This window comes from Camellia sinensis, chromosome 8 (genome assembly GCF_055761805.1).
Source record: "Camellia sinensis isolate YWXY chromosome 8, ASM5576180v1, whole genome shotgun sequence".
Classification (NCBI taxonomy): domain Eukaryota; kingdom Viridiplantae; phylum Streptophyta; class Magnoliopsida; order Ericales; family Theaceae; genus Camellia; species Camellia sinensis.
Genome location: NC_138968.1, coordinates 140,523,876 through 140,539,467, shown reverse-complemented (window position 1 = coordinate 140,539,467; position 15,592 = coordinate 140,523,876). Strand labels below are relative to the sequence as shown.

Here is a 15,592-nt window from a genome sequence, read left to right as displayed (position 1 = left end):
TAAATATATATATTTAATTTTAGCGACTAAATTATTTAGTAGCCAATTGAGCATGTATGTTTGGCGATTAATTATTTGGTAGCCAAAAGTTTTACTTTTTGAGAATTGGCGACTAAAATTTTAATAGCTAAAAGTTTCTTTTTTATAATTGGTGACTAACAATTTATTAGCCAAAAGTTTCACTTTTTTTACAATTGGCGACTAAAGTTTTAGTAGGCAAAAGCCAACCCGTGACATTTGTTTAGTCACCAAAAGGTCTCATTTAGTTTTTATAATTTATTCTGTAATATTTTTTGCGCCACCTATAACATGTGCATATACAAAATTATTCATCTATTCATTCATTCATTCATTCAATTCTCAACCATTCAATAAAAATATTTCTCCACAACCTATACCATTCAATTTTCAACCACATACAAAACTTAACTACTAACCGTACATATCAAACAAAATAAGAATCCATAAATATAGTATAATCCAACAAATACATATACTATCCAAACCAACAATTAAAATCCAAATTAAAGAAAATCTTAATAACAATTGTGGTGATGATGCTGATGTTAGAGACACTGTTGTTGGGCTGAAGGTCCTTCCACAATTGTTCTTCATCAATTTGTCACGTGGATGTTTAGGTTGTACATCATGACGAGAATGACAGTTTAGAAAATAAATTGAAACTGTTAAGTAAGGACAATAATAGTAAAAAGAAAGAGCAATACACACCTGTGCAGCTTGAAACCAATTCATGACAATAATAGTAAGGACCAAACCAACGGTATATCCTAGAAAAGCACTCTTGAAATATTGGCTCTTTTTCTCCCTAGACACATCGAAATGCAATGCCAATGCTACAAAAATGCATGAAGATTAGTTTGGTCATCAACACAGGAAAACAAACCAACCGATTTTCACAAACACTGGCACATGAGGCATGAATGAATGACAGATCTCTCTTGCAGCCCACTGAAAGTTGCATAAATAGGATGCTAACTTAGATGACTTCAATTCTCAAAAAAATGAACATCCAAAATCTCAGAAACCCAAATTTCTTTCATTGTTTTGGGACATTTGAACAAGGGTCCCTTATAATGATAATTGTTTTTGCGAAATTGTGAGAGAGACAGAGAGAGAGACCTTCCATTCGGAGAAAACAGAGTCGTGTTTGGTGTGTTTACTGTCTTCCCTCTTCATGATGGCGATGGTGGAGGAGAAGGAGGTGCTCCGATTGCCGGCGAACGCAAGGAAGAGCGGCGGTGAGAGAGGGAGGGGAGAGGAGTAGCGGAGAGAGAGAGGGAGAGGGAGAGAAACGCTGAAAATGGAGAGAGAGTTGCTGGTTTGTTACGGTTTGCGTTGGAAACAAAATACATATATAATTTATAACAATTCGTGACTAAATATTTTAGTCACTAATTACTTTTTTAATCCCTCCAAAATTTGAAATCTCTCTCCAAATATTTTAGTTTTTTGGCAATTAAAATATTCTTTTGTTGTTGAAAATATACTTTTGGCGACCAAATTTGGTCGCCAAAGATGAAAAACAATTTTTTTCTTTTCATTCGGCTACTAAAATATTCTTTTGTCGCTGAAAATATACTTTTGGCGACCAAACTTTTGGTCGCCAAATATAAAAAAATAATTTTTTTTTCATTTATCTACTAAACAATTTTACTAGCCAAAACTAGCTATACGGCTACTAAAATTTTTTTTAGTCACCAATTGTGATATTTTTAGCGACTAATTTTTTTTTAGTCGCCAATAATCTATACTCCCCGACTAAAAAAAATTAGTAGCTAAATATTTGACTTTTACTGACTAATATTATTTTTGGACGTCAATTCCACAACTTTTGACGACTAAATTTTTTTTAGTTGCCAAAAGTGGTCGCCAAAAGTATATTTTGTTGTAGTGAAAGAGGAAGAAATGAATAATACAACAAAGAGCCCCCATAATGAAGATGAAATTATCAATCCTTGAACTCCTTTTGAGACGTGTAAATCAAACTTGATAGTACTATTATGCAAGTACGTTTAGGGGGCTCATTACTATTATCAATGTTTCCAACCCAGATTGTCACTAGCAGCCTTTGAATTTTTAAAGAAGCTTTTTAATTTTCTATTCCAATGTTCATCTTTCAAAAGTTTTGTTTTGAACTAGTCAATTAAATTTGAAGTTTTTTTTTTTTTTCCCTCCCAAATTTTACAATGGTGAATGATGATTCCATTCCATTTACAGTACATTTTCCAACATTTTTTTAGGGCAAATTACACTAACGGTCCCTATAGTTTGAGAATTGTGTCACTTTGGTTCTTGACTTTTCAATTGTGACACATTTGATCTTGAATTTTGAATCTTGTTCCAAATAAGGACAATTAAAGATAGCATTGCTTAATTTCAAGGGCAAAATCGTCAATTTGATAAAATATAAGCTAATTTGACAAAAATAAATGTTAAAAAAATATTTTTGAATTTTTAAAAAATATTTCTACACACTAAAGATAAAATTATGCAAAATTGATATATCTTTTAGACATTTATTTATTTATTTATTTTACCAAATTAATTTTTATTATGCGTTTGGATGATGATCATGTAATGGGTGAGTTTTTTTTTTTTTTGTTCATTTAATTAGTTTCTATTTTTCTAAAAGTTAAATATGGTGACAATTTTGATATAATTATTAAACCAAACCATTAAATCGAAAAATCCAAAGCTAAAAACATTTCATATATTAAATATATCGATTACACATTAAAATTCTAACAACCACACATTACACAATCATTATCCAAACACATAATAAAAATTAGTTTGGTAAAATAAATAAATAAATAAATGTCTAAAAGATTTATCAATTTTACATAATTTTATCTTTTGTGGGTAAAAATAATTTTTAAAAGTTTAAAAAATATTTTTTTGACATTTATTTTTATCAAATTAGTTTATATTTTATCAAATTAACGATTTTTCCCTTGAAATTAAGCAATAATATTTTCAATCCTTATTTGGAACAAGATTCAAAATTTAGAGTCAAATGTGTCGCAATTGAAAAGTCAGGGACCAAAGACACGAGTCCCAAACTATAGGGACTATTAGTGTAATTCGCCTTTTTTTATTATTATTAAATCAAACGTGAGAATGGTTGTTATGATGGAATGACCATTCCATTCCATATTCATTTCAATGAACCAAACATTATCTATATTATTTATAATAGGTATCTGCCTCTCCTGCATCATATGTAATCTATGTTGGGGAATTTTCAAAATGGGTTTTCAAATTTATAGTTTATTTTTAGGTGTTTTCAAAACCTTCCATGTTTTTCTTTGGAAAGCATAAAATAATCTTGGGGCTTTGTCCCACATTGGAAAGAGAGGGAAACATGGAGCACTTAATAAAGTGCTACATGGAATATTTCTTTAAATATGGAATTGTGAGGTGAAAGCTAGCGTACATGCAGCCACACCGCAAGGATGGTGCTTTGCACCATCCGCACACGCACACGCGCGTGTGGGCAGTGGGTTGTGTGGCGTTTAATGGGGCACTTTGCACTTTGCACGGACGCATCGGCGCAAGGCGTCATGAGGGCGCTTTCCTATTTGCATCGGACAGGTTGGAGCGATGACGTAGATCCAACATGGCATGGGTGACGTGGAATACAATCAGCTCCACGTGGCAGTGACATGTCGTCTGTTGGCGATGACTCAACCAACCAATCGAATGGTTATGTGTCTGATTTGGAGTGGGGTGATCATAGCCGTTGATTGGAGATGAGCGTGATCGTACAAATATGATGGCACCCGATCGTAATCAGGTGTGATTAGTCAAGGCGTCCATTCGGTGTGAGAATGATCTGCACCATAGATCGTCGATCCAACGGTCAGATTTGATCGGATGCGATCAGGGGACATGACCATTCAATCAGGTGCATGAAGGCCTATAAATAGGCTGCGAAATCATCCATTTCATTCCATCCAAAAATTCACAATTCATTCCTGCAATTCTCTCTCTCTCCCTCTTGATTTAGAGTTTTCAATCAAGAGTTTTTTAAGCAAATTTCTGTTTTTCTTACTGGTAATCAAGTTCTACAGATTTGATTATCAGTATCTTGGTTTTCTTGATTATATCAAGAATATTCTGATCTACTGTCGTCAATGCAGATGCCGGTAGATTTGATCTTTAGAACAGGCTTCATTGTATCCTTGAGGCAAATTTACTGTAACCCCCTGCACACTTTTTGGTGGGTGCAAATATTGTCTTTAGGAAAGCGGCTTAGTAACACGACTTGAAGCACCAAATTTTTGTCCTATATAGACAAGATCATCGCCAAGTTTTGAAGACCCGAAGACCACCAATTGAAGAATTCAAGACAATTTGTTCCAACAATCTAAAGACAATAGTTAGATATGGCAATGTCTATTCAGAAAATGATTCAAGATTTCATAAAGCTTAACCGGTTTGATGGCAACAATTTTCGTCGCTGGCAAAAGAAGATGCACTTTTTGCTCACCACTCTCAAAGTGGTCTATGTGTTGACTACCCCCTATCCGGTGGAGCAAGAAGATGAGACTATGGAGCAAACCTGTACCAGAACCAAATGGGAGAATGACGACTACATTTGCCGAGGACACATTCTGAATACACTGTTAGACTCTCTATTCGATGTGCATCAACATCTGGAAATGGCAAAGCAACTTTGGGACATACTACAATCAAAGTACCTCGTCGAGGATGCCACCAGTAAGAAATTTCTTGTTAGTAATTTTATGCGTTTTACTATGATTGATACAAAGCCCATTATGGAACAATTCCATGAGCTCCAACATGTTTTGAGTCAGTTTCGACAAAAGAATATGAACATGGATGAATCTATTGTAGTTTCGTCTATAATAGAGAAACTGTCATCTTCTTGGAAGAATTTTAAGAAAACTCTTAAACATAAAAAGGAAGATCTAACTTTAGAGGAATTGGCTCAACACCTCCAAGTTGAGGAAGAGTCAAGACTTCTTGAGAGTAAAAAAAACCAAGTGGCTCAGACTTCCGAGATTCACATAGTGGATGATGGAAAAAGGTTCAACAAAAAGAAGCGTAAGCGTGAACCCCAACCCGAGAAAGATGTTAAGAAGCCAAAAGGCGCTTGCTGGCACTGTGGCAAGTCACGGCACTTCAGGAATGAATGTCAATCATACAAGAAGAAGCCAGAAGCATCAAATGCCAAGAACAAGTTTGTGGCTGTTGTATCCGAGGTGAACATGCTTGAAGATGCTGGTGATTGATGGATTGACTCAAGAGCAACAAGGCACGTCTGCAATGACAAGAGTCGTTTCACTACTTATGAACAAGTGAGTGATGGAACAGTTCTCTACATGGGCAACTCTTCAACTGTTACTATCAAAGGCAAAGGGACGGTGGATCTAGAGTTCACATCTAGAAAAGTCTTAAGTCTTAATGTTGTTTATCATGTACCTGATGTTAGGAAAAACCTTGTATCTGGAAGCTTGCTTAATAAGCATGGTTTCAAGTTAGTATTTGAGTCGGACAAATTTGTCCTGTCTAAGGGTGGAATTTTTGTTGGGAAGGGCTACATGTATCAGGGAATGTTCAAACATAACATTATCAATAATACATCTATTTCTGCTTATATTGTTGATTCTCTTTCTTTATGGCATGCTCATTTAGGTCATGTTAATACTAGGAAAATGCATAATATGGTTAATTTAGATTTAATTCCTAAGTATGAGATTGATATGTTTGAAAAATGTAAATTTTGTGTGCAATCAAAAATTACTCGCATTCCATTTCCTAAAGTAGATAAAACCACATCTCTGCTTGAACTTGTGCATAGTGATGTATGTGACATACATAGTACCCCCACTAGAGGTGGTAAGAAATATTTTGTAACATTCATTGATGATTTTTCTAAGTACTGTCATATCTATCTTTTGCATTCAAAAGATGAAGTGCTTGATAAATTCAAGATTTTTAAAACAGAAGTAGAAAATCAGTGTAATGTCAAAATAAAGAGACTTAGGTTTGATAGAGGCGGTGAATACCATTTTCCAGAATATTTTGAAAATGTTTGTATTATTCATGAGAAGTCTGCACCCTACACACCACAACAAAATGGAGTAGCTGAAAGAAAGAATAGGACATTAACAGAAATGATTAATGCTATGCTTTCTTACTCTAGTTTAAGTTTTGATTTTGGGGGTGAAGCCTTGCTCACTGCCTGTCACGTACTCAATAGAATTCCTCTCAAGGGAAGAAATGTTACTCTTTATGAACTATGGAAAAACAAAAAACCTAATCTTGGTTACTTGAAAACATGGGGCTGTAGAGCAATAGTCAGATTGCCTGAACCTAAAAGGAAGAAATTAGGTGAAAAGGGAATTGAATGCATATTCCTTGGCTATGCTATACATAGCAAAGCATGTAGGTTTTTGGTAGTAAAGCCCAATGGTTTAGTGAAAACAAATACCATCATTGAATCACGTGATGCAGTATTTTATGAGAATCATTTCACAACCATTCCAAGGTTGGATTCTAATCAAGAAAATGAATCAATTCCTTTGATGTCTACAGAGGAAAGTGAACGACATGAACCCATTGAGCCTAATGAACCTAATGAGCCTATTGAGCTAAGGAGGAGTAAGAGGGCTAGGACTAAGAAGTCATTTGGCCCTGATTTCGTTATTTACCTTGTAGAAGAAACTAGGAAAGCTTATTGTAAGCAAACAATGATTTCTTTGAATATGGATTCAGATCCATTAACCTTTGAGGAGGCTATGAAGTCTCAAGATGTTTTTTTCTGGAAAGAAACAATAAACGATGAGATGGATTTTATCATGGGTAACAATGCTTGGATACTTGCTGATTTGCCACCTGGATCCAAACCAATTGGTTGTAAATGGATTTTCAAAGGAAAATGAAAGTTGATGGCACAATTGACAAGTTCAATGCAAGATTAGTTACTAAGGGTTTTACTCAAAAAGAGGGTATCGGTTATTTTGATACATATGCTCTGGTGGCTAGAATCGCCACCATTCGAGTGTTGATTGCCTTAGCCTCAATCTATAAGCTTGAAATCCATCAAATGGATGTTAAGACCACTTTCCTAAATAGAGAGTTAGATGAGGAAATCTACATACAACAACCGGAAGAATTTGTTGTACAAGGTCAAGAGCACAAAGTGTGTAAACTCGTGAAGTCACTATATGGTCCGAAACGAGCTCCAAAACAGTGGCATGAGAAATTTGACAAAGTAATAGTGTCAAATGGTTTTAGGATACATGAATCTGATAAGTGTGTGTACAGTAAGTTTACTGGAAATAGAGGTGTAATCATATGCCTATATGTAGATGACATGCTTATTTTTGGTACTGACAATGATGTCATTGAAAGTACTAAAAATTTCTTGTCGTCTAGCTTTAGTATGAAATACATGGGCTTGGCTGATGTAATTCTGGGTATTAAGATCAAACGAGAGGACAATAATTTGATTCTAACCCAGTCGCACTATATTGAGAAAATTCTTAAGAAATTTAATCAATATAATTGTACACCCATATCTACACATTTTGATTCAAATTTGAAATTGTATCCTAATACTGGAAGAGCTTTTGATCAACTAGAATACTCAAGAATAATAGGTAGCTTGATGTATGCCATGACTTGCACTAGACCTGATATTGCATTTACAGTGGGAAAACTTAGTAGATACACTAGTAACCCCAGTAGTGTGCATTGCCATGCTGCTAACCGAGTACTTAGATACTTGAGGAAAACAATAGACTGTGGAATAGTCTATAATGGCTATCTGGCAATGCTAGAAGGATTCACGGATGCTAGTCGTATAACTGACCGTGAAGATCACCCGTCCACGAGTGGTTGGATTTTTACTCTTGGAGGAGAAGCTATCTCCCGAGGTTCTAAGAAGCAAACATGCATAACAGACTCAACCATGGCATCAGAGTTTGTAGCATTGGCTTCTTGTAGCAAAAAGGCAGAATGTGTAGCGATCCCGGTTTCGACCTTTCTTTCATGTTTTGCCACTTCGACTGGACAAGTCGGGGATCAAACTACCCGGTCAGCTCGTGGGGGTCCAGGGGGCAACGCCCCTTGGCGGGTCCAAGGGCAGCGCCCTAGTGGGGTTGAGGGGCTGCGCCCTCGAAGCAAAAATATAAAATGCATTCGAAGTTGCTTGTCCGCTTGAGCGGCCGTTTATGCGCTCGAGCAGAGAATGTTTAGTTCCAGAAGTTTGACCTGTCTGCAAAAGTACTGGGAAGGTGTATTCGATGCTCGAGCGGGGCTTTCTATGCTTGAGCGGACCATGTTATATCAGTCCGTAAGGGGAGATTTCAGATCATTTTTTCAGTTCTCTCTCTCTCTAAAACTCTCCAAAATTTCCAGATCTAGAGCTTCTCTCTCTAGAAGTCATCTTCTCTCTTTGATTCCTCCAAATTCTTTAGGAGTTAGACTGAAGTTCTTCATCAAAGTTGTGCAACTTCTCGAGGGCTTCATTGTGTGTAGTGGAGATCGAGTTTCGACATCGTAAATTTTGGGGTTTCATCTCATTTCTTCTTCAAAACTTGAGGTAGGGATTTTCTTAGAGTTATATATATATTTTTGCAAGATTTATATTTATTTCGAAATCATCTTTCGATAGCTTTGAAAATTGATTGTTGATTCAAGAAGTTGAGCGATTTTGAAAGTGGGTTTGTCTCTTGTTCTTTAAAATGATCTTATGGGTTTTGATCTTCGTTAATTGAAGAAAAGATGATTTCAGAAAGTTTTCTTTCAAAAGATTTGAGTTATATAGTTTTGGTGAGAAAACCTAGAATTTGGAGATTTTTTTTAAGAGACTGAAAATCCATGAATGATTTTATTATATTTATTTTGTGTGTCAAAATAAATGGATGTTCGGAAAATTTCTTATTTATATTTTTATAAATGATGAATTTCAGGGAATATGAGAATTATTGTTCATTTTAAAAATTATTGTTCAAAACGTTGAAATAGTCTTGAAATGACTAATTGTTGAGGATACTTGAGAAGAGGGAATTGTGTTGTTCCTACGATGATGAATTGGAATAAAAGTATTTATATTCATATTGTGTTATTGGCATATCAATTCATTTGATTACATTAAACTTTGAAAGTTGATTTGAAAACTTGCATTGAGAAAAGAATGTTGAGAAACAAGTTTTAATGGAATGGTTTTGGGGTAAATACGTTTGTAAGTCTTGATAGGTGGTGTAGATGATATTGAATAAGTTGGCCTGAGAGTCCAGGGCGAAAGACCGAAAACTCACGCGGATAGGTGTCAAGCCTTCCGGTTAATACAGGTAAAAATGACAAATTAGTAGTACTTGTATAGTCTGCTTGCAGACACCAACCTAGGGATTACCAGAGTCGTATTTATCGCTCTTAAAATAAATTCTTAAGTTTTGAAGAATTGAAATTGCATGACATCATTGAGCATGATGGTTTTCAAAGATGAAGATGTGATTTTCTTTCAAAAGGGCATAGCATGGCATGTGCATTTCAGCTCTTGAGACTTGTATAAAATGTATATACTTTGTTAAGGATTTCCTACTGGGTTTTATGCTCATCCTACAGTATTTTTATGCACGAAAAGATGTTGTGATGCCGTCTAACTAAAGGCGAGGAAATGTGTGTTGAGAGTACGAGACTCTCATTTTGCTGTGACTCTGTGTGTAAGCCAAGGGCTGTATTTGTGTGGGTTTGAATAACCATTTTGTGTAACCAGGTAAACCCTTGGGGGTATCTATTTGTTTATGTTATTTTGATTTGAAGTGAATGTATTGTTGCATGAAGAACTATTGTATAATGTAATGTAAGTTTAGAGATTTATATTCGGTTTTCCTTAAAAGAGCCATGATTGTTGTATTATCATTTGGGCTAGAAATTTGGAGCGTTACAGAATGGCTAAGGAATCTCTTGTTAGAGATTAAGATATGGCCAAAACCTATGCCACCAATATCTTTGCATTGTGATAGTGAAGCAAATCTATCATGGGCCTATAGCCATGTCTATAATGGAAAGTCCAGGCATATAGAACTGAGACATAGTTGTGTTAGGCAGTTAATCACAGAAGGTGTGATTACCATTAGTTATGTAAAGTCAAGTGAAAACTTGGTTGACCCCTTAACAAAGGGACTTGCAAGGGATTTGGTATGGAAAACATCAAAGGGGATGGGTCTTAAGCCCACTGTAGACACCCCATTTTTGACCGACCTTAAGACTCAGACGTCACCGATTGAGCGCTTGGTGATGTTGCATATGTGCTCGTTCAGAAGTCTCAGAGTCGCGGCTGCAAGCCCTGCCTTCGGGCTTCCGAATCCTTTTCTGTGCCTTGTCTCGGTTTGCGAACCAGACTCGGTTTTCTCTGTTTCTTTTCCTGAGGGGAAGGAGAGGTCCTGTAGACCATCTCTCAATGTCCGTAGGCTACATTTGGTGGCCGTAGGCCATTTTTCCCATTTCGGAGTCCGGTTCCCGGTTTTCGGAGCCGTCAGGCCGTGTGCCTCGGTTCGGGACCGCTTAACCATCTCCTATTGCTCTGATTTTTGGCATACTTCCTATTTTCTCCCTTTTGAGGGACACTGGGGGCCGAGAAACCCACTTCGAGGTCGAATACCATTTTCGGTGTTTAAACAGCCCATTTTCGGGACCCCGAACTGCGTGTTTTGGCCCCGGAACATTCGTTTTGCAACGGTTTTTGCTCATTTTTGGCAGGTCCCCCTGTTTTATAACGAGAAAGGTCACTGAAGGGTGGGAGGCCAGCAATTGTTGCAGCAACCAGTTATCTCTCCTCCGGAGCCTCCCGGCGCCCGTTTTTCCAACTTCCGGGCTAATGTTGAATACCCTAGGGTTAGTGTTGCCAACTTTCAACCACATATCTGTGATCTACACATCTGGGAGGCCCATAAAAGTTGGTGGCCGGCCATTAAGGTCACCTGACCCTTTTGACCCCTTTCTTCCGGGCTAATGTTGAACCCCTTAGACCTTTTTTCTCGAACTTTGAACCACATATCTGTGATGTACACACCTGAGAGGCCCCTAAAAGTTCATGGCCGGCCAGTAAGGTCAATTGACCCTTTTGAACCCCTCTTTCCGAGCCAATGTTGAACCCCTTGGACCCACTTTCTCGGAATTTTAACCACATGGTTGTGTTGTACACACATAGGGCTACCTCTCCAATATCTGGCCGGCCAGAAAAGCTCCTTGACCCTTTTGACCCCTAGCCGGCCGGCTAGGGGGTGTGGCCGGCCGACCACCTCCAGCAAAAGTAAGAGGCCGGCCGTGTTCTTCTCACTGTACCCTTTCCAGCTGTTGGGCAATATCCCCCAGATATTTTCTGTATCCGGGGGATATTTTGTGGGGGAGTTTTCCTCTCCATCTCCCCCACCTTTTACACCACCTTTTGGCCCTTTTAACCAGCTGATGGCCTCCTCTACAAGGGTTAGAAAAAATACTCTTCAAGACTCCATAGCCATCTCCATCTTCTTCTCTCTCAATTCTCCAAAAAACCCTAAGTCCCTAACCTTCATTCCTTATACACCACCAAGCTCTACCACCACCATCTCATTTCCAGCAGCAAGGAGGGATTCTAGAAGGCAAAAGAAGCTGCAAATCCATCCAAGAAGCAACAAAAGCTCGAATCTTCAAGGGTAAGTTACACTTTTACCCTTTTGACCCTTTTTCTTGTTCTATTTCTAAGCCCATCTTGCTTTTTGTTTCAAGCTCCGGCCCTAACTGAAAAGGGCCATTTTTTGAGCTCATATTCACTTCTCATTAAGGGCTCAACCCTGTTTGAGCCCTCCATAATACACTTGCTTCATTGACCATCTTGTATGTCATAGTTTTGCATGCTATTTTTGACCCATGAGCAATTTATTTTCGAGCATGTGGTAAACTGATATTAGGCTTATTTTGAGTCCCTCTTCAACATTGGAGAAGGGCTCAACATTGTTTGGTGTCTCCATGTGTCACTTGTAGTTCAATCCCTTGTTTGGCTCCATTTTTGCATAGATTGATAGCCCTCTTTGCTTTTGTTTTTGGACCTTGGTCCGAACTGACAGTGGCCTTATTTTGGCCTATACTTCATGTTTTATTCACACTTTTTTTCTGTTTGGTGATTATTTTATATACTTCATGCTTTAGCACCTTTTGGGCCTCATTTTGCATCATATTTTTAGCATGTTTGTATACTGATTTTGAGGCTGCCATATACTGTAAATGTTCATATTTTTGGCCCATCTTCAGTGTTGTAGAAGGAAATTTTTCGGTTTGGGTTTATCTTATACCACTTGCTTCATTACCCCTCTTTTGGCCCCTATTCTTGTATGCTATTTTTCCCTCACCTATGCTTGCTGTTTGGCCTTGTTTATAACTGTGAAAGTGCATCTTTTGGGACTGTCTATCTTCTGTCTTTGCATTGCATGTCCATATTGTGCATATTTAGCATGGCTATAGGCCATTTCGGATGCCTAATGTTGCATTTCGGGACATTTCCTTGCATTTCATGTCATTTCGCTTCATTTCGGGACTGTTTTCCCCCATATTTTGCTGCTGAAATTCCATTGGCATGCTTGCATATCATTTTTGCCATGTTTCGTTGCATTTTTGCACCTCCTCGGTTTGCGTGCCCGTGTGCACGCATTTCGAGGCACTCCGTTTTTATCCGCCGGCATCCTATGTGAGTGTGGCTGAGGCTCACTCATGTTGGTATAAGCCCATTTGTCATTTCCATGTCATTTCATCACATTTTGCCATCGCCTCGGCTTGCGTGCCCGTGTGCACGCATTTCGAGGCACCTTCTTTTTATCCGCCGGCATCCTATGTGAGTGTGGCTGAGGCTCACTCATGTTGGTATAAGCCCATATCATGTTTCCATGTCATTTGCATTGCGTATACTATTGCCTCGGTTTGCGTGCCCGTGTGCACGTACTTCGAGGCAACTCATTTTCATCATTTCTGTCATCGCCTCGGTTTGCGTGCTCGTGTGCACGTACTTCGAGGCAACTCATTTTCATCATTTCTGTCATCGCCTCGGTTTGCGTGCCCGTGTGCACGTACTTCGAGGCAACTCATTTTCATCATTTCTGTCATCGCCTCGGTTTGCGTGCCCGTGTGCACGTACTTCGAGGCAACTCATTTTCATCATTTCTGTCATCGCCTCGGTTTGCGTGCCCGTGTGCACGTACTTCGAGGCAACTCATTTTCATCATTTCTATCATCGCCTCGGTTTGCGTGCCTGTGTGCACGTACTTCGAGGCATCTCATTTTTATCATTTCTGTCATCGCCTCGGTTTGCGTGCCCGTGTGCACGTACTTCGAGGCAACTCATTTTCATCATTTCTGTCATCGCCTCGGTTTGCGTGCCCGTGTGCACGTACTTCGAGGCAACTCATTTTTATCATTTCTGTCATTGCCTCGGTTTGCGTGCCCGTGTGTACGTACTTCGAGGCATCTCATTTTCATCATTTCTGTCATCGCCTCGGTTTGCGTGCCCGTGTGCACGTACTTCGAGGCAACTCATTTTCATCATTTCTGTCATCGCCTCGGTTTGCGTGCCCGTGTGCACGTACTTCGAGGCATCTCATTTCATTGCATTCCGCTATCGCCTCGGTTTGCGTGCCCGTGTGCACGCATTTCGAGGCATCTCATTTCCATAGCATTCTGTATGTTTGGATTGTATCTTAGTTGCACTTCATGCATATCATGCATATTGCATCGTGTCCGGAATAGGAGTTAGTCCGGGCACGGGAAACGAGGTACATTTCGTACTCCGAGTGACGGAATGTGTCTCAATTCCCCAGTCACCGACACTCCGGAGTACCCATGATGGAGTTAGGTTTTAGCTGTAGTTTCATGTGCATTCATCCTATATTGAGTTGTGCATTTCGACTCCTCGGCCATCATGCCTCGGTATGCGTGATTGGTGGCACGAGGATCGAGACATGCATATATCTGTGCAAATACATTGCTATGCCCCTTTCCTGCTCTCTGTTGCAGCAAAACGCAGAATCAGCGACTTTTCTGGAACCTGGCAAGCATTTCAAGAACAGGTGTAAACAGAGGCTAATTGGGGCATTCCGGTGGATTTCCGCGCAAGACAACCCGGACATGCATCATCCATCAGAAGCAAGGCGGTCCCTGGCTTGCACGCCAGTTTTATTTGCTTTCTTAGTTAATTCTTTAATTAATTAGGATTTTGTAATATTTTGGACTGTAATATTCTTTTATTTGGGACTGTAATATTCGGACTGTATATTTATTCGGACCCTCTGAGTGAGGGCACAACTATAATAGGTGTGTGTGAGTGTGATGTATGTCTTCCAACCCCACGTCTTTCTCCCTTTTATTTATCCGCTTATGATGGTTAGATTAGGGCATATTTCAATTAGCATACAGTATGACAGCATGTTTGCATTCATTCATCAGTTTTGCATGCACCGGGCTCGGCGCATCATACTAACTGCATTGTACTCTCAATTCTAAATTGAATACATGATAATTGTAGCACTTCATATACCATCTTAGAATAGCCGAGCCTGCTATAGTTGCATATTTGCATGAGTTGCATTAGGCATTTCTGTATAATTAGGATCATGCATGATTTCTAATGAAGTTTCTATTTTGGCTTGGAGTACTCGGTGAGTTTTATGCTTTAGCATCCTTGCATGCGTGTGAGTGAATGCCATGATAGCATGCTTACCATGAGGCTATGTGCTTATATGATATAACTGCCTGAATGCCTGTGGGTGAAGGTCGGGTTGCTTAAATTGGAATAAATCATCAAAATGTTTCAAAGCCTACCTGCGGGTAGCAAACCATTTTCAAAAACAAACAAGAAGTGTTTTGTTCCAATCTAGGCGACCTGGTCTATACTTATATGCTGTGCGCATCACATAGTAACCTAGGCTAATAAACCGGAATAGGAACTCACAATGTTTTCAAAATTTGATATCATGGTTAGTAGAGGCCGGTCTATGACCGGGCGAGCGGGGGTGCTCACGAAGTGACCTTCCCCAATCGTACCCAAGTTCCCGAGCCGAGGCAACTTTGGTGATGACGGACGCGTGGCCTTTTGGCACCGAGTCAGGGTTTCCTAAATTTCCCAAAATAAAATATTTAGGTGGCGACTCTGTATCTGGCAAAGCAGTCCATGTTTGGCACTTCTTTCAAAAATCAGTTTTCCTAAAACGATTTGCCGGATTTGGACTCTTTGGTTCAGATTAGGAACCGTGACAACTTGAGAGTCCGAGCTGTAGCGAGGTCCCCCCGCGGGCTTGTTACAGTTTCTGGCGACTCCGCTGGGGATTTAGAGAGCTTGACTCGAACTCACGATATCTGTTTTTGACTACACTTGTGTGTTTCTTTGCATTGCATTTGCATTGGTGCGCCTAGGACACCGTGTTTGCCATCTGCTATTCCTGAACGGTTTGCCGGAGGCTTGTCTTGTCAAGGCATGACCATAAGGCTGACCGGTTGTGGGCTCTGCCAGTATGGGAACACAAACCCCGGTTTTACCGGGGCACCCTCTTTGACCATTCGACCTAGTGCA

General features: G+C 39.2%; 2 protein-coding genes across 2 annotated transcripts in view; both read left to right on the top strand.

Annotated features, from left to right (window-relative positions):
- Positions 1–4,409: 4,409 nt before the first annotated feature.
- LOC145798128 (uncharacterized) lies at positions 4,410–5,279 on the top strand. The gene has a single exon (XM_082885608.1). The coding sequence runs from the start codon at positions 4,410–4,412 to the stop codon at positions 5,277–5,279; it is 870 nt and encodes a 289-aa protein (XP_082741734.1).
- Positions 5,280–6,928: 1,649 nt separating this feature from the next.
- Positions 6,929–15,592, top strand: part of LOC145789375 (TMV resistance protein N-like) — a 110,675-nt gene continuing 102,011 nt past the window's right edge. Inside the window, exons 1-2 of the mRNA XM_082885607.1 lie at positions 6,929–7,178; positions 7,362–8,014. Of these exons, the coding sequence (XP_082741733.1) occupies positions 6,929–7,178; positions 7,362–8,014 (903 nt within the window). The remainder of the gene's footprint in view (positions 7,179–7,361; positions 8,015–15,592) is intronic.

Excerpts from the sequence above, each read along its gene's own strand:
- LOC145798128 (XM_082885608.1), top strand. The coding sequence starts at position 4,410 with ATGGCAATGTCTATTCAGAAAATGATTCAAGATTTCATAAAGCTTAAC.